General features: G+C 51.2%; 1 protein-coding gene across 1 annotated transcript; it reads left to right on the forward strand.

Annotated features, from left to right (window-relative positions):
• The first annotated feature begins 11,445 nt into the window (after nt 1-11,445).
• Nucleotides 11,446-24,061, forward strand: DDX59 (DEAD-box helicase 59). Its single transcript, XM_066597169.1, has 7 exons — nt 11,446-13,231; nt 15,454-15,621; nt 16,951-17,040; nt 18,327-18,578; nt 19,783-19,935; nt 22,404-22,532; nt 23,692-24,061. The coding sequence occupies exons 1-7, from the start codon at nt 11,546-11,548 to the stop codon at nt 23,944-23,946; spliced, it is 2,733 nt and encodes a 910-aa protein (XP_066453266.1). The 5' UTR covers nt 11,446-11,545; the 3' UTR covers nt 23,947-24,061.
• The last annotated feature ends 638 nt before the right edge of the window (nt 24,062-24,699 follow it).

Genomic DNA, 24,699 nt, shown 5'->3' on the forward strand with positions numbered 1-24,699 from the left:
CCAGGCTCCCACTATGGTCCAGATAGGCATCATTTCCCCCAGGCTCCCACTATAGACCTGGTAGACATCATTTCCCCCAGCCTCCCACTATAGTCCTGGTAGGCACCATTTCCCCCAGGCTCCCACTATTGTCCAGATAGGCACCCTTTCCCCCAGCCTCCCACTATGGTCTTGCTAGGCACCATTTCCCCCAGGCTCCCACTATGGTCCAGGTAGGCATCATTTCCCCCAGCCTCCCACTATGGTCCAGGTAGGCATCATTTCCCCCAGCCTCCCACTATGGTCCAGGTAGGCATCATTTCCCCCAGCCTCCCACTATGGTCCAGGTAGGCATCATTTCCCCAGCCTCCCACTAGGGTACAGGTAGGCACCATTTCCCCCAGCCTCCCACTAGGGTCCTGGTAGACACCATTTCCCCCAGGCTCCCACTATCTTCCAGGTAGGCACCATTTCCCCCAGGCTCCCACTATTGTCCATATAGGTACCATTTCCCCCAGGCTCCCACTATGATCCAGGTAGGCACCATTTCCCCCAGGCTCCCACTGTGGTCCAGATAGGCATCATTTCCCCCAGGCTCCCACTATGGTCCAGGTAGGCACCATTTCCCCCAGGCTCCCACTATGGTCCTGGTAGGCACCATTTCCCCCAGGCTCCCACTATGGTCCAGATAGGCATCATTTCCCCCAGGCTCCCACTATGGTCCTGGTAGGCACCATTTCCCCCAGCCTCCCACTATGGTCCAGGTAGGCATCATTTCCCCCAGCCTCCCACTATGGTCCAGGTAGGCATCATTTCCCCCAGCCTCCCACTATGGTCCAGGTAGGCATCATTTCCCCAGCCTCCCACTAGGGTACAGGTAGGCACCATTTCCCCCAGCCTCCCACTAGGGTCCTGGTAGACACCATTTCCCCCAGGCTCCCACTATCTTCCAGGTAGGCACCATTTCCCCCAGGCTCCCACTATTGCCCATATAGATACCATTTCCCCCAGGCTCCCACTATGATCCAGGTAGGCACCATTTCCCCCAGGCTCCCACTGTGGTCCAGATAGGCATCATTTCCCCCAGGCTCCCACTATGGTCCAGGTAGGCACCATTTCCCCCAGGCTCCCACTATAGACCTGGTAGACATCATTTCCCCCAGCCTCCCACTATAGTCCTGGTAGGCACCATTTCCCCCAGGCTCCCACTATTGTCCAGATAGGCACCCTTTCCCCCAGCCTCCCACTATGGTCTTGCTAGGCACCATTTCCCCCAGGCTCCCACTATGGTCCAGGTAGGCATCATTTCCCCCAGCCTCCCACTATGGTCCAGGTAGGCATCATTTCCCCCAGCCTCCCACTATGGTCCAGGTAGGCATCATTTCCCCCAGCCTCCCACTATGGTCCAGGTAGGCATCATTTCCCCAGCCTCCCACTAGGGTACAGGTAGGCACCATTTCCCCCAGCCTCCCACTAGGGTCCTGGTAGACACCATTTCCCCCAGGCTCCCACTATCTTCCAGGTAGGCACCATTTCCCCCAGGCTCCCACTATTGTCCATATAGGTACCATTTCCCCCAGGCTCCCACTATGATCCAGGTAGGCACCATTTCCCCCAGGCTCCCACTGTGGTCCAGATAGGCATCATTTCCCCCAGGCTCCCACTATGGTCCAGGTAGGCACCATTTCCCCCAGGCTCCCACTATGGTCCTGGTAGGCACCATTTCCCCCAGGCTCCCACTATGGTCCAGATAGGCATCATTTCCCCCAGGCTCCCACTATGGTCCTGGTAGGCACCATTTCCCCCAGCCTCCCACTATGGTCCAGGTAGGCATCATTTCCCCCAGCCTCCCACTATGGTCCAGGTAGGCATCATTTCCCCCAGCCTCCCACTATGGTCCAGGTAGGCATCATTTCCCCCAGGCTCCCACTATGGTCCAGGTAGGCACCATTTCCCCCAGGCTCCCACTATGGTCCTGGTAGGCACCATTTCCCCCAGGCTCCCACTATGGTCCAGATAGGCATCATTTCCCCCAGGCTCCCACTATGGTCCTGGTAGGCACCATTTCCCCCAGCTTCCCACTATGGTCCTGGTAGGCACCATTTCCCCCAGGCTCCCACTATTGTCCATATAGGTACCATTTCCCCCAGGCTCCCACTATGATCCAGGTAGGCACCATTTCCCCCAGGCTCCCACTGTGGTCCAGATAGGCATCATTTCCCCCAGGCTCCCACTATAGTCCTGGTAGGCATCATTTAACCCAGCCTTCCACTATAGTCCTGGTAGGCACCATTTCCCCCAGCTTCCCACTGTGGTCCAGATAGGCACCCTTTCCCCCAGCCTCCCACTATGGTCTTGGTAGGCACCATTTTCCCCAGGCTCCCACTATGGTCCAGGTAGGCATCATTTCCCCCAGCCTCCCACTATGGTCCAGGTAGGCACCATTTCCCCCAGCCTCCCACTATGGTCCTGGTAGGCATCATTTCCTCCAGCCTCCCACTATGGTCCAGGTAGGCACCATTTCCCCCAGCCTCCCACTATGGTCCAGGTAGGCACCATTTCCCCCAGGCTCCCACTATGGTCCTGGTAGGCACCATTTCCCCCAGGCTCCCACTATGGTCCTGGTAGGCACCATTTCCCCCAGGCTCCCACTATTGTCCAGATAGGCACCATTTCCCCCAGGCTCCCACTATGGTCTTGGTAGGCACCATTTCCCCCAGGCTCCCACTATGGTCCAGATAGGCATCATTTCCCCCAGGCTCCCACTATAGACCTGGTAGACATCATTTCCCCCAGCCTCCCACTATAGTCCTGGTAGGCACCATTTCCCCCAGGCTCCCACTATTGTCCAGATAGGCACCCTTTCCCCCAGCCTCCCACTATGGTCTTGCTAGGCACCATTTCCCCCAGGCTCCCACTATGGTCCAGGTAGGCATCATTTCCCCCAGCCTCCCACTATGGTCCAGGTAGGCATCATTTCCCCCAGCCTCCCACTATGGTCCAGGTAGGCATCATTTCCCCCAGCCTCCCACTATGGTCCAGGTAGGCATCATTTCCCCAGCCTCCCACTAGGGTACAGGTAGGCACCATTTCCCCCAGCCTCCCACTAGGGTCCTGGTAGACACCATTTCCCCCAGGCTCCCACTATCTTCCAGGTAGGCACCATTTCCCCCAGGCTCCCACTATTGTCCATATAGGTACCATTTCCCCCAGGCTCCCACTATGATCCAGGTAGGCACCATTTCCCCCAGGCTCCCACTGTGGTCCAGATAGGCATCATTTCTCCCAGGCTCCCACTATGGTCCAGGTAGGCACCATTTCCCCCAGGCTCCCACTATGGTCCTGGTAGGCACCATTTCCCCCAGGCTCCCACTATGGTCCAGATAGGCATCATTTCCCCCAGGCTCCCACTATGGTCCTGGTAGGCACCATTTCCCCCAGCCTCCCACTATGGTCCAGGTAGGCATCATTTCCCCCAGCCTCCCACTATGTTCCAGGTAGGCATCATTTCCCCCAGCCTCCCACTATGGTCCAGGTAGGCATCATTTCCCCAGCCTCCCACTAGGGTACAGGTAGGCACCATTTCCCCCAGCCTCCCACTAGGGTCCTGGTAGACACCATTTCCCCCAGGCTCCCACTATCTTCCAGGTAGGCACCATTTCCCCCAGGCTCCCACTATTGTCCATATAGGTACCATTTCCCCCAGGCTCCCACTATGATCCAGGTAGGCACCATTTCCCCCAGGCTCCCACTGTGGTCCAGATAGGCATCATTTCCCCCAGGCTCCCACTATGGTCCAGGTAGGCACCATTTCCCCCAGGCTGCCACTATGGTCCTGGTAGGCACCATTTCCCCCAGGCTCCCACTATGGTCCAGATAGGCATCATTTCCCCCAGGCTCCCACTATGGTCCTGGTAGGCACCATTTCCCCCAGCTTCCCACTATGGTCCTGGTAGGCACCATTTCCCCCAGGCTCCCACTATTGTCCATATAGGTACCATTTCCCCCAGGCTCCCACTATGATCCAGGTAGGCACCATTTCCCCCAGGCTCCCACTGTGGTCCAGATAGGCATCATTTCCCCCAGGCTCCCACTATAGTCCTGGTAGGCATCATTTACCCCAGCCTTCCACTATAGTCCTGGCAGGCACCATTTCCCCCAGCTTCCCACTGTGGTCCAGATAGGCACCCTTTCCCCCAGCCTCCCACTATGGTCTTGGTAGGCACCATTTTCCCCAGGCTCCCACTATGGTCCAGGTAGGCATCATTTCCCCCAGCCTCCCACTATGGTCCAGGTAGGCACCATTTCCCCCAGCCTCCCACTATGGTTCTGGTAGGCATCATTTCCCCCAGCCTCCCACTATGGTCCAGGTAGGCACCATTTCCCCCAGCCTCCCACTATGGTCCAGGTAGGCACCATTTCCCCCAGGCTCCCACTATGGTCCTGGTAGGCACCATTTCCCCCAGGCTCCCACTATGGTCCTGGTAGGCACCATTTCCCCCAGGCTCCCACTATGGTCCAGGTAGGCACCATTTCCCCCAGGCTTCCACTATGGTCCAGGTAGGCACCATTTCCCCCAGCCTCCCACTATGGTCCTGGTAGGCACCATTTCCCCCAGGCTCCCACTATGGTCCTGGTAGGCACCATTTCCCCCAGCCTCCCACTATGGTCCTGGTAGGCACCATTTCCCCCAGGCTCCCACTATGGTCCTGGTAGGCACCATTTCCCCCAGGCTCCCACTATTGTCCAGATAGGCACCATTTCCCCCAGGCTCCCACTATGGTCTTGGTAGGCACCATTTCCCCCAGGCTCCCACTATGGTCCAGATAGGCATCATTTCCCCCAGGCTCCCACTATAGACCTGGTAGACATCATTTCCCCCAGCCTCCCACTATAGTCCTGGTAGGCACCATTTCCCCCAGGCTCCCACTATTGTCCAGATAGGCACCCTTTCCCCCAGCCTCCCACTATGGTCTTGCTAGGCACCATTTCCCCCAGGCTCCCACTATGGTCCAGGTAGGCATCATTTCCCCCAGCCTCCCACTATGGTCCAGGTAGGCATCATTTCCCCCAGCCTCCCACTATGGTCCAGGTAGGCACCATTTCCCCCAGCCTCCCACTAGGGTCCTGGTAGACACCATTTCCCCCAGGCTCCCACTATCTTCCAGGTAGGCACCATTTCCCCCAGGCTCCCACTATTGTCCATATAGGTACCATTTCCCCCAGGCTCCCACTATGATCCAGGTAGGCACCATTTCCCCCAGCCTCCCACTGTGGTCCAGATAGGCATCATTTCCCCCAGGCTCCCACTATGGTCCAGGTAGGCACCATTTCCCCCAGGCTCCCACTATGGTCCTGGTAGGCACCATTTCCCCCAGGCTCCCACTATGGTCCAGATAGGCATCATTTCCCCCAGGCTCCCACTATGGTCCTGGTAGGCACCATTTCCCCCAGCCTCCCACTATGGTCCAGGTAGGCATCATTTCCCCCAGCCTCCCACTATGGTCCAGGTAGGCATCATTTCCCCCAGCCTCCCACTATGGTCCAGGTAGGCATCATTTCCCCAGCCTCCCACTAGGGTACAGGTAGGCACCATTTCCCCCAGCCTCCCACTAGGGTCCTGGTAGACACCATTTCCCCCAGGCTCCCACTATCTTCCAGGTAGGCACCATTTCCCCCAGGCTCCCACTATTGTCCATATAGATACCATTTCCCCCAGGCTCCCACTATGATCCAGGTAGGCACCATTTCCCCCAGGCTCCCACTGTGGTCCAGATAGGCATCATTTCCCCCAGGCTCCCACTATGGTCCAGGTAGGCACCATTTCCCCCAGGCTCCCACTATAGACCTGGTAGACATCATTTCCCCCAGCCTCCCACTATAGTCCTGGTAGGCACCATTTCCCCCAGGCTCCCACTATTGTCCAGATAGGCACCCTTTCCCCCAGCCTCCCACTATGGTCTTGCTAGGCACCATTTCCCCCAGGCTCCCACTATGGTCCAGGTAGGCATCATTTCCCCCAGCCTCCCACTATGGTCCAGGTAGGCATCATTTCCCCCAGCCTCCCACTATGGTCCAGGTAGGCATCATTTCCCCCAGCCTCCCACTATGGTCCAGGTAGGCATCATTTCCCCAGCCTCCCACTAGGGTACAGGTAGGCACCATTTCCCCCAGCCTCCCACTAGGGTCCTGGTAGACACCATTTCCCCCAGGCTCCCACTATCTTCCAGGTAGGCACCATTTCCCCCAGGCTCCCACTATTGTCCATATAGGTACCATTTCCCCCAGGCTCCCACTATGATCCAGGTAGGCACCATTTCCCCCAGGCTCCCACTGTGGTCCAGATAGGCATCATTTCCCCCAGGCTCCCACTATGGTCCAGGTAGGCACCATTTCCCCCAGGCTCCCACTATGGTCCTGGTAGGCACCATTTCCCCCAGGCTCCCACTATGGTCCAGATAGGCATCATTTCCCCCAGGCTCCCACTATGGTCCTGGTAGGCACCATTTCCCCCAGCCTCCCACTATGGTCCAGGTAGGCATCATTTCCCCCAGCCTCCCACTATGGTCCAGGTAGGCATCATTTCCCCCAGCCTCCCACTATGGTCCAGGTAGGCATCATTTCCCCCAGGCTCCCACTATGGTCCAGGTAGGCACCATTTCCCCCAGGCTCCCACTATGGTCCTGGTAGGCACCATTTCCCCCAGGCTCCCACTATGGTCCAGATAGGCATCATTTCCCCCAGGCTCCCACTATGGTCCTGGTAGGCACCATTTCCCCCAGCTTCCCACTATGGTCCTGGTAGGCACCATTTCCCCCAGGCTCCCACTATTGTCCATATAGGTACCATTTCCCCCAGGCTCCCACTATGATCCAGGTAGGCACCATTTCCCCCAGGCTCCCACTGTGGTCCAGATAGGCATCATTTCCCCCAGGCTCCCACTATAGTCCTGGTAGGCATCATTTAACCCAGCCTTCCACTATAGTCCTGGTAGGCACCATTTCCCCCAGCTTCCCACTGTGGTCCAGATAGGCACCCTTTCCCCCAGCCTCCCACTATGGTCTTGGTAGGCACCATTTTCCCCAGGCTCCCACTATGGTCCAGGTAGGCATCATTTCCCCCAGCCTCCCACTATGGTCCAGGTAGGCACCATTTCCCCCAGCCTCCCACTATGGTCCTGGTAGGCATCATTTCCTCCAGCCTCCCACTATGGTCCAGGTAGGCACCATTTCCCCCAGCCTCCCACTATGGTCCAGGTAGGCACCATTTCCCCCAGGCTACCACTATGGTCCTGGTAGGCACCATTTCCCCCAGGCTCCCACTATGGTCCTGGTAGGCACCATTTCCCCCAGGCTCCCACTATGGTCCAGGTAGGCACCATTTCCCCCAGGCTCCCACTATGGTCCAGGTAGGCACCATTTCCCCCAGCCTCCCACTATGGTCCTGGTAGGCACCATTTCCCCCAGGCTCCCACTATGGTCCTGGTAGGCACCATTTCCCCCAGCCTCCCACTATGGTCCTGGTAGGCACCATTTCCCCCAGGCTCCCACTATGGTCCTGGTAGGCACCATTTCCCCCAGGCTCCCACTATTGTCCAGATAGGCACCATTTCCCCCAGGCTCCCACTATTGTCCAGATAGGCACCATTTCCCCCAGGCTCCCACTATGGTCTTGGTAGGCACCATTTCCCCCAGGCTCCCACTATGGTCCAGATAGGCATCATTTCCCCCAGGCTCCCACTATAGACCTGGTAGACATCATTTCCCCCAGCCTCCCACTATAGTCCTGGTAGGCACCATTTCCCCCAGGCTCCCACTATTGTCCAGATAGGCACCCTTTCCCCCAGCCTCCCACTATGGTCTTGCTAGGCACCATTTCCCCCAGGCTCCCACTATGGTCCAGGTAGGCATCATTTCCCCCAGCCTCCCACTATGGTCCAGGTAGGCATCATTTCCCCCAGCCTCCCACTATGGTCCAGGTAGGCATCATTTCCCCCAGCCTCCCACTATGGTCCAGGTAGGCATCATTTCCCCAGCCTCCCACTAGGGTACAGGTAGGCACCATTTCCCCCAGCCTCCCACTAGGGTCCTGGTAGACACCATTTCCCCCAGGCTCCCACTATCTTCCAGGTAGGCACCATTTCCCCCAGGCTCCCACTATTGTCCATATAGGTACCATTTCCCCCAGGCTCCCACTATGATCCAGGTAGGCACCATTTCCCCCAGGCTCCCACTGTGGTCCAGATAGGCATCATTTCCCCCAGGCTCCCACTATGGTCCAGGTAGGCACCATTTCCCCCAGGCTCCCACTATGGTTTTGGTAGGCACCATTTCCCCCAGGCTCCCACTATGGTCCAGATAGGCATCATTTCCCCCAGGCTCCCACTATGGTCCTGGTAGGCACCATTTCCCCCAGCCTCCCACTATGGTCCAGGTAGGCATCATTTCCCCCAGCCTCCCACTATGGTCCAGGTAGGCATCATTTCCCCCAGCCTCCCACTATGGTCCAGGTAGGCATCATTTCCCCAGCCTCCCACTAGGGTACAGGTAGGCACCATTTCCCCCAGCCTCCCACTAGGGTCCTGGTAGACACCATTTCCCCCAGGCTCCCACTATCTTCCAGGTAGGCACCATTTCCCCCAGGCTCCCACTATTGTCCATATAGGTACCATTTCCCCCAGGCTCCCACTATGATCCAGGTAGGCACCATTTCCCCCAGGCTCCCACTGTGGTCCAGATAGGCATCATTTCCCCCAGGCTCCCACTATGGTCCAGGTAGGCACCATTTCCCCCAGGCTCCCACTATGGTCCTGGTAGGCACCATTTCCCCCAGGCTCCCACTATGGTCCAGATAGGCATCATTTCCCCCAGGCTCCCACTATGGTCCTGGTAGGCACCATTTCCCCCAGCTTCCCACTATGGTCCTGGTAGGCACCATTTCCCCCAGGCTCCCACTATTGTCCATATAGGTACCATTTCCCCCAGGCTCCCACTATGATCCAGGTAGGCACCATTTCCCCCAGGCTCCCACTGTGGTCCAGATAGGCATCATTTCCCCCAGGCTCCCACTATAGTCCTGGTAGGCATCATTTACCCCAGCCTTCCACTATAGTCCTGGTAGGCACCATTTCCCCCAGCTTCCCACTGTGGTCCAGATAGGCACCCTTTCCCCCAGCCTCCCACTATGGTCTTGGTAGGCACCATTTTCCCCAGGCTCCCACTATGGTCCAGGTAGGCATCATTTCCCCCAGCCTCCCACTATGGTCCAGGTAGGCATCATTTCCCCCAGCCTCCCACTATGGTCCTGGTAGGCACCATTTCCCCCAGCCTCCCACTATGGTCCAGGTAGGCACCATTTCCCCCAGGCTCCCACTATGGTCCTGGTAGGCACTATTTCCCCCAGGCTCCCACTATGGTCCTGCTAGGCACCATTTCCCCCAGGCTCCCACTATGGTCCAGGTAGGCACCATTTCCCCCAGGCTCCCACTATGGTCCAGGTAGGCACCATTTCCCCCAGCCTCCCACTATGGTCCTGGTAGGCACCATTTCCCCCAGGCTCCCACTATGGTCCTGGTAGGCACCATTTCCCCCAGCCTCCCACTATGGTCCTGGTAGGCACCATTTCCCCCAGGCTCCCACTATGGTCCTGGTAGGCACCATTTCCCCCAGGCTCCCACTATTGTCCAGATAGGCACCATTTCCCCCAGGCTCCCACTATGGTCTTGGTAGGCACCATTTCCCCCAGGCTCCCACTATGGTCCAGATAGGCATCATTTCCCCCAGGCTCCCACTATAGACCTGGTAGACATCATTTCCCCCAGCCTCCCACTATAGTCCTGGTAGGCACCATTTCCCCCAGGCTCCCACTATTGTCCAGATAGGCACCCTTTCCCCTAGCCTCCCACTATGGTCTTGCTAGGCACCATTTCCCCCAGGCTCCCACTATGGTCCAGGTAGGCATCATTTCCCCCAGCCTCCCACTATGGTCTAGGTAGGCATCATTTCCCCCAGCCTCCCACTATGGTCCAGGTAGGCATCATTTCCCCCAGCCTCCCACTATGGTCCAGGTAGGCATCATTTCCCCAGCCTCCCACTAGGGTACAGGTAGGCACCATTTCCCCCAGCCTCCCACTAGGGTCCTGGTAGACACCATTTCCCCCAGGCTCCCACTATCTTCCAGGTAGGCACCATTTCCCCCAGGCTCCCACTATTGTCCATATAGGTACCATTTCCCCCAGGCTCCCACTATGATCCAGGTAGGCACCATTTCCCCCAGGCTCCCACTGTGGTCCAGATAGGCATCATTTCCCCCAGGCTCCCACTATGGTCCAGGTAGGCACCATTTCCCCCAGGCTCCCACTATGGTCCTGGTAGGCACCATTTCCCCCAGGCTCCCACTATGGTCCAGGTAGGCACCATTTCCCCCAGGCTCCCACTATGGTCCAGGTAGGCACCATTTCCCCCAGCCTCCCACTATGGTCCTGGTAAGCACCATTTCCCCCAGGCTCCCACTATGGTCCTGGTAGGCACCATTTCCCCCAGCCTCCCACTATGGTCCTGGTAGGCACCATTTCCCCCAGGCTCCCACTATGGTCCTGGTAGGCACCATTTCCCCCAACCTCCCACTATGGTCCTGGTAGGCATCATTTCCCCCAGCCTCCCACTATGGTCCAGGTAGGCACCATTTCCCCCAGCCTCCCACTATGGTCCTGGTAGGTACCATTTCCCCCAGGCTCCCAATATTGTCCAGATAGGCACCATTTCCCCCTGGCTCCCACTATGGTCTTGGTAGGCACCATTTCCCCCAGTCTCCCACTATGGTCCAGGTAGGCATCATTTCCCCCAGCCTCCCACTATGGTCCAGGTAGGCATCATTTCCCCCAGCCTCCCACTATGGTCCAGGTAGGCACCATTTCCCCCAGCCTCCCACTATGGTCCTAGTAGGTACCATTTCCCCCAGGCTCCCACTATTGTCCAGGTAGGCACCATTTCCCCCAGGCTCCCACTATGGTCTTGGTAGGCACCATTTCCCCCAGGCTCCCACTATGGTCCAGGTAGGCACCATTTCCCCCAGCCTCCCACTATGGTCCTGGTAGGCACCATTTCCCCCAGGCTCCCATTATAGTCCTGGTAGGCACTATTTCACCATTCCTCACAGGCTGCAGAGGTGAGCTGCCTTCTGTATATTGGTGATGCTATGATAGTTTCCGTGCTCTCAGCTGGTAACTCTGTATCTTCCTTCTGCCGCCATGCAGGTGGGCACATTAGTCCCTGCTGTGGCACGTGGGCACATTAGTCCCTGCTGTGGCATGTGGGTACGTGTTGCTCCCCAGCTCTTGTATCATGTTATCACACACTTCAGAGAATGCCTAGAGCTCGGCCATAGCTCATCATATAGAGCCCGCCCCACAGCGTACAGGAAGAGCATTCATGAGGCTGACGTCATCCATGTGAGACGAAGGACCCGGCTGTGCGGTCACCGCGCCGCACAGCGCCCTCTGCTGACTCGAACTGGAGTTACTTGTGCGGGATGACGGCTTCTTACCGGGCAGAGGCTTTATCTCACAATGTTTGTACCGAGAGCGGTGAAGAGGCGACAGGAGGCCGGCGGACCCGGGGGGAAGAGGAGAGGGACGGGGGAACTGAACTGTCAGTCTTCATCAGCTAATGCTGCAGCATCTGCCCCAGAGCTATCATCTACTATGGGGCAACCTGCTGTCACCGACCCCAGTATCCCCCTGCGCCCCGAGCCCTCCTCAATGACCACCTTTTGTAAGGTCCCTCTCCCCCCTCAATTGTTGTCTCCTGCCCCAGCTGCTGCGTCCCACCTGTCTCCTGCCCCTCTACCTCCCGTGCCTCACCCTGCTCCCCCGTCACCCTCCTCTGCCCCTCTACCTCCCGTGCCTCACCCTGCTCCCCCGTCACCCTCCTCTGCCCCTCTACCTCCCGTGCCTCACCCTGCTCCCCCGTCACCCTCCTCTGCCCCTCTACCTCCCGTGCCTCACCCTGCTCCCCCGTCACCCTCCTCTGCCCCTCTACCTCCCGTGCCTCACCCTGCTCCCCCGTCACCCTCCTCTGCCCCTCTACCTCCCGTGCCTCACCCTGCTCCCCCGTCACCCTCCTCTGCCCCTCTACCTCCCGTGCCTCACCCTGCTCCCCCGTCACCCTCCTCTGCCCCTCTACCTCCCGTGCCTCACCCTGCTCCCCCGTCACCCTCCTCTGCCCCTCTACCTCCCGTGCCTCACCCTGCTCCCCCGTCACCCTCCTCTGCCCCTCTACCTCCCGTGCCTCACCCTGCTCCCCCGTCACCCTCCTCTGCCCCTCTACCTCCCGTGCCTCACCCTGCTCCCCCGTCACCCTCCTCTGCCCCTCTACCTCCCGTGCCTCACCCTGCTCCCCCGTCAGCCTCCTCTGCCCCTCTACCTCCCGTGCCTCACCCTGCTCCCCCGTCAGCCTCCTCTGCCCCTCTACCTCCCGTTCCTCACCCTGCTCCCCCGTCAGCCTCCTCTGCCCCTCTACCTCCCGTTCCTCACCCTGCTCCCCCGTCACCCTCCTCTGCCCCCCTACCTCCCGTGCCTCACCCTTCTCTTCCATTACCCATCTCTCTTACTACTTCTGATGCAGAGGATGAACCCATCAAATCCTACAGCAAACTGCAGCGCTGGCCCCTCCAGGGAGAACCAGTATGTGTTGTATGTGGGCGATACGGAGAGTACATCTGTGACCAGACCGAACACGATGTGTGTAGTCTGGAGTGTAAAGCCAAAGACCTGCTGCAGTCTACAGGGACGGTCTTGTCTGAAGAGACAGCGTCCGCTCATCAGTCTTCATCTTCACTTCATATTACCGCAGAACACTCACCTTTACCAAATCCGGATGGCCTCATGACTGCGTTACCCCCTGTACATCCGCTCACGGAAGCCGAGTCTTCACCATCCCATGATGCAACCTACAAAGAGCATGCGTTCATCGCCGGCCTGGGGCAAGATCAGATTGACCATTTAAGACAGCAGCTTGGCCTATCTGTACAAGGCAGAGCAGTGTGCAGACCGGTCATCGAGTTCGAGCACTGTAACTTTGTGCCCACACTTTACACCAACCTGAAACGGGCAGGATATGAAGTGCCTACTCCGATCCAGATGCAGATGATCCCCGTTGGACTAATGAGAAGGGATATACTGGCAAGTGCTGACACCGGATCGGGGAAGACCGCCGCTTTCCTTCTCCCAGCTGTGGTCAGGTGTATGGAGCAGGTATCCCATGCAGATAAAGTGAAGACTCACATGTGACTGTTACATTATCTAGACTAAGGCCGGGCTCACTGACCGTGCGGTGAAACCATAGTGTGAGCCAGTGTATCGCCACAATTCTTCACTGGGCAAGACAGCATATCTCACACACTGTCATGCGCAGTCTTCTTTGTCTCATTATTTTATTTCTTTTGTTGAGTATGAGCGCCGCACATACGTAATATAATTGCGTATGCACAGAGAATAACAGGGCTCTATTGTGCGTAATGCGCCGTCAAATAGAACATGCGTTCTTTTTTTTTTTCCTCCTGTATCTTACACGATATATATATATACACAAGTGTGAATGAATCAATGAAAATCAACGTACTTTTATTGACCCCATCCACCATGTACTATGCGCGCTTAATACACAATGAAATTGCGTGTGAGCCTAAGGCTGCGTTCACACATAGCTGATCTGCAACAACATCTGCAGCAAATTTCATCCTTTCAATTGAGTTCAAATTTGAAGGGGTGAAATCTGTTGCAGATCTGCGACAAAATCACCGGTATGTGAACGCACCCTCGTCTTACAGTATTGGCTTTGTGTTTTGGTGCCTTCAGCATGATTTGGTTTTTCTTTTCACATGAAATTTTAAATGAGATTTCCAACAAATGTGTATTGGGTGTGTTATAAATGTCTGGATGGTAAAGGTCCGACTGCTGGGACCCCTGTCAGTCCTAAGCAGCGGGGCAGGTCACTCTCCATTATAGTGGATGGGAGATGCTGAAGAAGCTTTCTGGAAGGAGCTCTTCCATTCTTATGGGGTCCCAACCATCACACTCACTTATCACACATACATGGCATCGTAAATGTATGTCTCTTTATCATCGGGCCTTTATCACAATAGTTAGAGCCCGGCCGCAGGTGGATTCCATGTGGCATTCCCCATGTGGAATCTGTGCGTGCCCGTGGGCATGAGGCCTTAATCTGCCATGAGATCAGCACATGACTTTGTTGTAGCGTTTGGTGCAGGTTGTTACAAAGATGCCACGGACGTTATTCATTGCTATGCTATGGCTAGGGCATGGGTGAGAAAATCAGATTATTTTTTTTCCTTTTTTTTTCTCACAGTGAGTGAATGGTATTTGTTAAACCTAATTCACTTATGTTATACTGTACTAATATAGGGGTTGTTTTTTGTGGGATGGCCTGCAGTTTTTTCTTTTATACCATTTTGGGGGACATATAACTTTTTGATTGCTTTTTATTCAATTTTTTTTTTATTTTTTTGGAGTCAGGGTGCCCCAAAAAAGTGCAATTTTGGCATAGCATTCTTTTTTTTTTCTGATGACATTTGCTGTGCAGGATTAATTAAGTGATATTTAGTAAAGTGGAGTTTTACAGACGCTGTGATAAGAGTACAAATCGATTTTCTCTTTTTGATGGGATGATTTGGAAAAAGTATATATATATATATATTTTTTTCTCTTTAATTTTTACAATCCTTTATTTTTTTTCTTGGAAGTAAAATAACTTAATTTTACTCATTCTTACCTTTTGTCGTCTTTTTTTATTTACCACAGGGGACATGAGCTCGCAATCATCTGATCGAGATGAACTCTGACGGTGTTCTAAAAACATGAACCACTTATTACTAGTCCCTCTTTCATGACAGCCCTGGGAGACTTCAGAAGGTTCCCCCCCCCCCCAGGCTGCCATGACACTCGGGTGGCACCCTTTGATCTCATGGCGGGTGGGGGTGGGGACGTTTGACACTGGCATACACTGACTGGGGCATTTAAAGAGTTAACAGATGCAATCGGTATTGTCTTCAATCGTAACTGTAGTGGGCGGGTGTCAAAGCTACACAGACCCCCATTGTGCTATCGGGAAGATGGTAAAGGATAAGCTTGTCTTATATTCCCCATTAAGGAACCATGCTGGCGCACCTTTCCTTAGGACTCTGCATTTTGTCATTGCTCCTGGAAATATATGACTAAATTGACAACTGGGCGCTACCACTCCTCTTGTCTATTGAAGCGGTTACTATACAGTCTGGCACGGGCAGCACTAATCGGTCTTCAAGCTGTGACTCTCCAGTTGTTGCCGAACTCCCGGCATGCCATGACGGCAGCAGACCGGGAGGTGACAACCGCAGAGCCACCAATGTGAGGTAAAGGAGAATGTATGTAACTACTGGGATGAAGTGTCACCAACCTCTTGTATGTCTTGTGTTTAGAAGGACGCCCCGGCTGTGCTAATCCTTACGCCCACAAGAGAGCTGGCGCTGCAGATAGAGAAACAGGCGCAGGAGCTGATGTTTAAACTCCCACAGATGAAGACTGCTGTACTTGTAGGTGGGATGCCGTTACCACCCCAAAAACACCGGCTGAGGCAAAATGTGCAGGTAACTGAATGTGTCTGGATTTCACAAACTTTGGGGCACTTTTTTCTTTTTTTACAACTCGTGTAAATGCTATATACGTTATACCGTAATATGTGTATTGTTTAATCAACAGTTCCAATTCCTTCTTAAAAAATGCCTTCTAGTTTATCTCTCAGGACTCCTTAGGGCAGGATAGGATGGAGCGGGACACCCTGATCTTGGATATATGCAGCTTACTATCATTTATGTGGTCAATAAACTGCTTGTATGATTGGCAGTGTGATAACTAGCAAAACACTTTGTTTCCTTAAAACTATGTTTTTGTGCAGAAAATTCCCTCTAGAGTTTTGTCCATTAGGGGGTTTTCCTTCTTCCTAAAGGCCCATTTACACTTAACGTTCTCGCTCAAAATTCGTTCATATCAACAAATTTAAGCAATAATCGTTCAGTGTGAATTCAAAAAAATTGCTCACTTGATGTTCGCAGTTGTTTAAATTGACTTAACTTTTTGCAATCCAATTTTGGATTCAGGGTTTCCTAGGGGGGCTTTCTCTTTCTGCTATTATACAATGGCACCGTCTGCTGGCTAGAGCCAGTACTGCGGTATGGGACATGCTGTAGAGGCCACTGACAACAGAGTAATCTACAGTAAGAATACCCTGCCGGATGTCTTCCGACATCGGAGCTGTACAGCCTTCAATCAGAATGTCTTCAGATGTCAGACAGTGGATTGGAAAGGGTTAAGTGAGTTTACAAAACCTCGTTGGCTCGCTGGCTTTTTGTCTGGTGTAAATGCTCCCCACTCAGCGCTTCCCATTCAGTTTAAATGCTCTTCACGAGCGCTGACGACCTTAGAGGTGACGTTAGCGCTCGTGTAGTCGGTTGAAAGACTGTTGGCCCATGTAAAACTTGCTGTCCACTGCCTGTTGTCAAGTGATGCCCTTCTCTAGTAACAGAGATTGCAAGACAGATAACAGGAAGTGGAGGGGGGGGGGGTGATGATTCGTTTTGCCCATAGAAGTCTTTGGAGAAAGAAGGTAAAGGCTCACACAGGAGGGGCTGCTACTAATTGTGTTTTACTGTTCACAGCTGCTGAAATCAGTTGTAGACTGCTCAGTACAGCCGTGTAATATCCTTCATACATACTGTACTGAGCTGTATATCCCAGAGCTCAGCCTCTGTCCCGCTACCATATGCTGCATGGAAGATGGTGTAGAATGCGAAAACTGAGCGATCCACTTTAAAGTCGGTTAAGAACAGATGAAACTTCTTTTACGTAACTTGTTTAGCTTCAGTTGGATCTTCATTCCGTTTGCTTTGATGTAAAACGTATTCTCACAATCTTTTCAGATTATTATTGCAACTCCTGGAAGACTCTTAGAAATCATTAGTCACGATTGTGTAAACCTTGGAGAACTGAAGATGCTGATACTGGATGAGGTGAGTGTTAAAAGATCCACTGCTGCAATATTCCTTGTTCCGGTGGGCCTCTCGTAGCTAAGACCCCTCGGCTCGCCATCCCGAAAACAATAGCTCAGTGTAGCAGTATGGGTCTATTCCTAAGCTTCTCTATGTACCGGTGTGGGGTACATGAATATTAGAATTTAATTTTTTTCCCATTAATATAAGGTTGGAGGCAAGATAAAAATATATCAGAATTTCATCATATGTTCCTTCATCTTCCTTTTTTATTTTTTTGAAAATTTTGTTTATTGGCGAACTACGAGTACAAGTTTTTTTTTGTTTGTTTACATAATAAATGTCTTATGTACACAATGTATTTATTTTTTTAACTACACTTACATTTTGTATTCATCTTTTATTTTTTTCCTGCTATTTTAACCTCTTAATGACTGCCCATATGTGTTTCGATGGCGGCCATTAAGAGGCTTTATTTTGCAGCTCTCTTTTGATGGCGTTGCATTAGAAGCCTGTCGCAGGTCTCCCATGCCAGGGGAGTGGGTGCTTGGCAGTTGGGCGACGGCTATACACTTGCTGTAACACTGAGGACTTAAGGAACCTTGGATTCCTGGTGTTTGACCTTTTTGTATGCGCGTTCAGTGTGACCACAGAATGTGAAAAGCTAACAAAGGGAGGGGCCTGTGTCTGTTACCCATCAGACCCCCACAACATGATCGCGGGGTCCCGATGGGTGCTAGGATACCCAGAGGCTTCAATATAGTCTGCCAGCTACGGTGGCCTCTGAGGCTCAGCCTCTGACTAAGCTTCATAGGCTTTCTAATGCACTACTCTACTAAAGGATAGTAGTTAGAGATGAGCGAACCTACTCGGTAAGGCAGTTACTCGAGCGACCATCGCTCTTCTCGAGTAACTGCTTAGTGATCCGAGCAGGCTCGGGTGGGCTGCGGGGGGGAGCGGAGCCGGAGGAAGAGTGAGAGAAGAGCTCTTAGAGCTCCGTCGACGGAAAAATAAAAATGCTCTGGCTCTTGGGATGCGGCGACACGAACCTTCATCCCAGACTGTCCTCAAAGTCACTCCAACACCAGCAATAATGGCTACAAGGGGCAGTACATCCCACCGCTGATTGCGTGGGCTCAGTGGCAGTCCCTGTGCAATGGCTTTTACCTAATAGCATTGTAAGGTCCTTCAGCTACCTCAGGCCTTTGATGTACTATAATGTCAGGGTGTGTGAAGGGGTTAATGTATTGCTGCCTGTGCTAAACCACAGAAACAGGAGATCACTGGAATATATTTCCATTTTGCAGGCAGACACAATGCTAAAGATGGGGTTTCAGGAGCAAGTGCTGGAGATTTTGGAGAACACCCCTCAGGATCGCCAGACTGTGCTGGTTTCGGCCACAATTCCTGACAGCATCGAGAAGTTTGCCCAGCTGCTTCTGAAGGATCCGGTGCGGATAACTGTTGGCGAGAAGAACCAGCCATGCTCTAACGTTCGTCAGATTGTACTCTGGGTGGAGGAGCCTTCCAAGAAGAAGAAGCTGTTTCAAATACTAAATGTAAACACTTCATGCTATGTCTTCGTTGTGCTAGCTCATTTTCCACACTTATGTTCTTCAGCAATTTTTTTCTCTTTTCTGCATTTAGGAAAGCTGGTGACCAAATCCTATCACCACTGTTATGGTAGCCATATTGGTTATTACCCAGCATCCCTATGGGGATGGCCTCTTTTATTCATAATCTTGTTCAGTTTTCCTTTGAGATCTGCTTGTTTCTTGGACATGCTGCTTTCCTAATTCACATGCAACAAACCCGATTTGTCTCTAGAAGTGTAAAGGTTGTTTGGTTTGGGTAACCCCTTCCTATGTGACGGGTCTACTGACCATGAATAGACTTGCTTGCAAAAATATTGATTGTCAGCAGCACTCATACTCTCACAAAGCTTCAAAGAAAAGCTTCCTAGTGCATGCCTTCAAATACGGGACTGGATTCAGAGAGTCCCAAAACCAGTCAAGGAATATGCAATACAAGGCAGCACAACTTGCAGCGATAGAAAAAAGTATAATACAACCTTTATTTAGTCCATGCTCTAAAAAGAGCCTCAGCAGCAACGTTTCAACCTCAATGTGGGTCTTTGTCAAGCTTGACAAAGACCACCTCACCTGAGTACTGAATGGCATGCTGCATGTTTTTATTTCTATGCTTATACTTGGCAAGTTCTTGTGAATATATGATAAAGATCCTTATGTGATTTGGAATTAGCGCTGTTGTACTATGTCCTCTTGCTGCTAACAAGCAGACTTGGAGTAACTACACTTTCAGCTAACTTTTTGACGTGTTCAAGAGACATGTCAAAAGTATTGATAGTGGAGTCCCGCTGCTGGGACCCCTGCTGATCGCTAGAATTGGGGAACTGCAGCGCTCACCCGAGCACTGCGCCCCCTCGACTATTTTTGCTGATTTTCGGCTGCTGGAGACTGTCTCAAAGGGGCCTATAGCACTTTCTATTCAGAAGCAGCTGAAAACGAGTTAAGCTAGCCGAGAGAGTATAGGGCTCGGGTGAGCGCTGCAGTCCCCTCACTCTAGCGATCAGCAGTGGGGCCCACTGATTCTTGTCACTTGTGTCTGCATGTCAAAAGTTAGCTGAAAGTGTAGTTACTTTCTAAGCACAACGATTGACATGATCATTTTCATGCTGTTGAACCACAAGTCCATAAATGACATATAATCTTCTTGTTTTACATCACACCTTTCTCTCAACAGGACTCAAAGCTTTTCCAGCCCCCTATACTGGTGTTTGTGGATTGCCGTCTGGGTGCAGATCTGCTCAGTGAAGCAGTTCGTAAGATTACTGAATTAGAATGTGTAGCATTTCATTCCGAAAAGTCCCAGTTGGAAAGGACCAATATACTACAGGTAAAAGGATTTGAGGTGAATACTTAAAAAGGTTTTCCAGGATTGAACGCCTATCCTCCAGATTGGTTACCACCAGTTGATTGGTGGATGTCCACCGCTCAGGGCTCCCTCCAATCAGCTAGTCACTGAACTATATGGAGTCGATGCGTTGTCTGGAACATACAGCTCCGGACACACCGCAGTGGCCTAAGACGGTATTGCACATACAGTTTCCAAATTCCTAAGTAGGCCATCAATATTGTTTAGTTCTGGAAAATCCCTTTAACGTCTTAATGACGCAACTCTTTATTTTACCCTTCCTATTTTTTCTTTTTATTTGTTGATGCAGCTGTCATTGATTGAAATGAGAGCTGTGCCTACAGTTACAAGCGCCGGCCATTACACGAAGGTCAGCGCGGAGGTCTCCACGCCGACCTGTGTTATTGCGGCACTGACAGCATGTGCCCGCTCAGCTAATCGGTCGGGGTCCCAAGTGACCGACCCTGGCTGATCAACTATTGATGACCTGTCCTGCTGATAGGTCATCAATAGTATTTCACTGGAAAACCCCTTTAACGATTATATTAAATTTTATAGTTGCTGTAATAAATAGTAGTAGTGCAGGGGGAAACACACCAGGCCACGACCAAATGCTGAGCGTCTTGTCTTTATTCAGACTTGATGAACAAAACAAAAAATACTGGCATTCTCCAGATAACAGAAAGTTCAAGGAAAGTCCTTTTAAATAGGCAGTCCAGCAATAGTAACACAAAAGTCTTTGTAAACTCTAATAGGGAAAAGTAAAACAAACCTTCCCAGCAGCGTGGTGCAGTGTCTCCAGCTCAGCACTCCCTGTGAGCCTCTGCTGCTCACACAGGACCCCCCCCCCCTTCACACTGCAACCTGCACCCATTTATGCACCTCACCTGAGTACTGGAGTGAGAGACGGACCGGGTTTACATCACAGATGCTAGTAGTCTCTGCGATATGTACCGTCCGTCCCACACTTTACGTCTCACTTAACTACATACCCCCCCCCCTCCCCTCCGCCCCAAGCCAGGGGGCTGGGCACCAAACAATGAGCCCTTGAGAGGGCATCCGCATTACCATTGGCTTTTCCTGGCCTGTGTTCAACTTCAAAGTCAAACTCCTGTAAGACCAGGAACCACCTTTTTACTCTGGCGTTGTTCCCTTTCCTCTTGCTTATCCACTTTAGGGGGGCATGATCTGACACCAACTTAAATTTCCTACCCAGTAGGTAATATCTCAGCGCGTCTAGTGCCCATTTTATTGCCAGGGCCTCTTTCTCCACTATTGCGTAATATTTCTCGCAGGGGGTAAGCTTCCGGCTTAGAAACATGACAGGATGTTCTTCCCCATTAACCTCCTGTGACATAACGGCTCCCAGACCCACATCAGACGCATCTGTATGGACTATAAATGCTTTCTTGAAGTCAGGCGCCACCAACACGGGCTGCTGACACAATGCACATTTCAATTCTACAAATGCCTTTTTCTGCTTCTGGCGACCATTGTGCCATTACCGACTTTCTCCCTTTCGTGAGTTCTGTTAACGGGGCTGCCACAGAGACAAAATCAGGGATGAAACATCGGTAATAGCCCACTATCCCCAGGAAGGCTCTCACTTATTTTTTTGTCAGGGGTTGGGGCCAGTTCTGTATGGCCTCTACTTTATTGCATTGAGGTTTTACCAAACCCCTTCCGACTATGAAGCCGAGGTATTTAACTTTCTCCATACCTAAGGCACATTTCTTTTGGGTTTATCGAGAAACCTGCTCTTCTGAGAGAGTTATTGTTTTTTTTAATATCATTGGTAAAAGTAAATAATTTTTTCTGCCGCCAACTTCTGACAACTGTTTACATTTTTCCATAGATATAGTTTTGTTAAGGCTCGTTTTTTGAGGAACGTAATTTTAAATTTCTTTTGGGACCATTTTGGAGCTTATATAAATTTTTTTTTTTTATAGCTTTTCATTGCATTTTTTTCAGAGACTAGGTGACCAAAAAGTGCAATTCTGGCATTGCATATCCTTATTTTGTTTTCTGACGACGTTCATTGTACAGGATAAATAATGTGCTACTTTGCTATATAGGGCTTTAGAGACATAGCGATACCAAATATTATAAATATGGGAAGAATGTTATTTTACTGCTTTTTTTTTTTTAAATTTTTTTTAATTTTTTTATTTTTTTTTAAGTCCTTTTAGGGGACTTGAACTTACGATCGTTTGTTCGCTTATACACTATAATGCAATACCATTATACCGCGTTCTGGCAGGCAATCAATCACAACAGCGTTAGCAACTAAACAGCACCTACCGATCTTGTGTGTATGGAGCGGGACTACCTCCCGATCCTGCTCGAGACAGACCCAGCATGTAAGTTTACAGCTTGGGACGTGAAGGGGTTAAGCCTTGCATTGTGAAATAAACAGTTCCTTGACGTAACGCATGTCCTTCTTTCTACAGGGATTACTACACGGTCGGTATGATGTGGTGGTTAGCACTGGTGTCCTGGGCAGAGGTTTGGATTTGGTCCATGTGAAATTGGTTGTGAATTTTGACATGCCGTCAAGCATGGATGAATACGTTCACCAGGTGAGATTTGCTATAGATATGGGCAGCCATATTTTAATCTAAGGGGTTGTACTAGAATTAACTATTATCACCTATCCATAAGATAGGTGATTAAAAGTCTGATCAGTGAGAGTCTAACCACCCAGGCCCCACCGATCCTGAGAATGAAGGTCCCCCTTCCCATATGCTCCTCACTACTGGCTTGCTGCAGCTCCCCCCCCCCCCCATTGAGGGGACGATTGAATGCAGCACTGCCGAGCATGTGCGGTGCTCCTCCATTTACTTTCAATGGGATTGTTGGTGATGGCCAAGTAGAAAAACTCGGCTATTTCTGTTGGCCCCATTGAATAGAATGGAGTGGCTGCCACGCATGCATGGCCATTGCTCCATTCAATGTGATGTCACTGCAGGTTGGAGAAGAATCTCCGCAATGATGACACAATCATGTGTCCCCCATTCACAGGATCAGTGAGACCCCCACCAATCATATTTTTAGCACATCTCGTACAGGTAGGTGATGAAAGTTAATTCTGGTAGAACCCCTTTTGTCCATGAGTAAGATGAAATGACCAGCGATCATACAGGTCTGTCTCTTTTTAGCTTCAGTCTGGTGGTTTTTATCCCCTGTACGTAATGATTGGCTGTTGTAAGCACATGTTGCTATAGCTACGTGCGCTGGTATGACGGGAGGCGGAGTGACATTGGAGCAGAATTTTAATAGTGTTAGACTTTTTTATTTTAGTTTTTCACCTATTTATTTAGGTCTGACAGCCCTGTTAAACAGCAATGCAACATTTTAGGGGTGGGTCTGTGTGTGTGTGTGTTTTTTAATACTATCATTGAAGTATTCTTAACATATTAGAGGGATTTCTTAGAATTTTAATATTTTTCTGCTAATTAGGCCAACAGTTACATAATTTAAAAAAAATCTGAATGTGTTGTATGTAGTGATGTCATGTGACTGTATCATTGGCTCTTTTAAGATACTGCTTTGACATGACCTCACTGTCCTATGACATGGGTTCATATAGGGCACAGTATTTTTCCTTTTGGCGCATCCTGCAACATTTGTAATATGTAAATATGTATCTATTTAGCAGAGCCACAGTAACATCACAGAGTGTGAAGAGCGATTATTATAATATTGTCATATGTGTGTCATTTTTTTCACTCTTTCAAGATTGGAAGATCAGGAAGACTGGGTAATCGAGGAACGGCTATTACATTTATTAATAATAAAAACAAGAACCTCTTCTGGGACCTGGTGAAGAGAGTCCAGCCCACCGGATTACTGCTCCCCCCACAGCTGCTGAACTCGCCGTATGTGGTGGAGCAGAAGCGGGTGGAGAAGAGAAAGCAGCAAAACAAGTTGGTCACCGGAGACCAGATCCTGGATCTCATCCGCAAACATGACAAACACAAATCCCACAAGTGACCGCTGCTCCGGAACACTCCGGGACTTGGATTTAAGGGACTTCTTAATCAGGAGAATATTTCTCTCATTATACAGATTTTCTCACTGATTTATTAAAATCGTATGATTTTTTTTATTACTGTTGTGTATAAAAAGTAAGAGTTTTCACTTTGTATACTTGGCATATGTTAAAATGATAAGATTTAAGGTGCCAAGTAGTACAAAACTTCCTCCAGCACCATCAGTGGAAACGACAGCGCACAAGTGGCCAAGAGCTCCACCACCACTCCCAGAGTCAAGCAAGTATCCCAAATGCACTAGTGCCCCAGACTTCAGACAAGACCTTTCAATGCAAAATCAGCTTTACTTCATGTCTCCTATAAATACGTATGCCGCTGCTGTGTGTATTTTTATGAGATATGGGATGAAGCTGGTTTTGTATTGACGTTGCTCATCTGAAGTGAATGGTCAGATGTTTCAAACAACTTACTTATATGATAGCCAGTGGGATAAGTAGCAGATCTGCAATGTACTCTTATCTAAAGTTATGTTTTTGTGCTGAAAAATAATCCTAAGGGGCCACAAAGAGTTTCTCTTCCTCCTGACTTGGTCCACTCCCTGCTGGCAACTGGAGACTGCATAACAAAGTGGGAGGAGCATGCTTATGAGAGGAGGAGGGAGAGATACTCAAACACTTATCCTGCTGGAGCTAATGCTGAGGTTTTTATTTGTTTATTTATTTTTTTACTGCTGTTTACTCACCTCTCCACTGCT

The sequence above is a fragment of the Eleutherodactylus coqui genome, chromosome 3 (genome assembly GCF_035609145.1).
Source record: "Eleutherodactylus coqui strain aEleCoq1 chromosome 3, aEleCoq1.hap1, whole genome shotgun sequence".
NCBI lineage: Eukaryota > Metazoa > Chordata > Amphibia > Anura > Eleutherodactylidae > Eleutherodactylus > Eleutherodactylus coqui.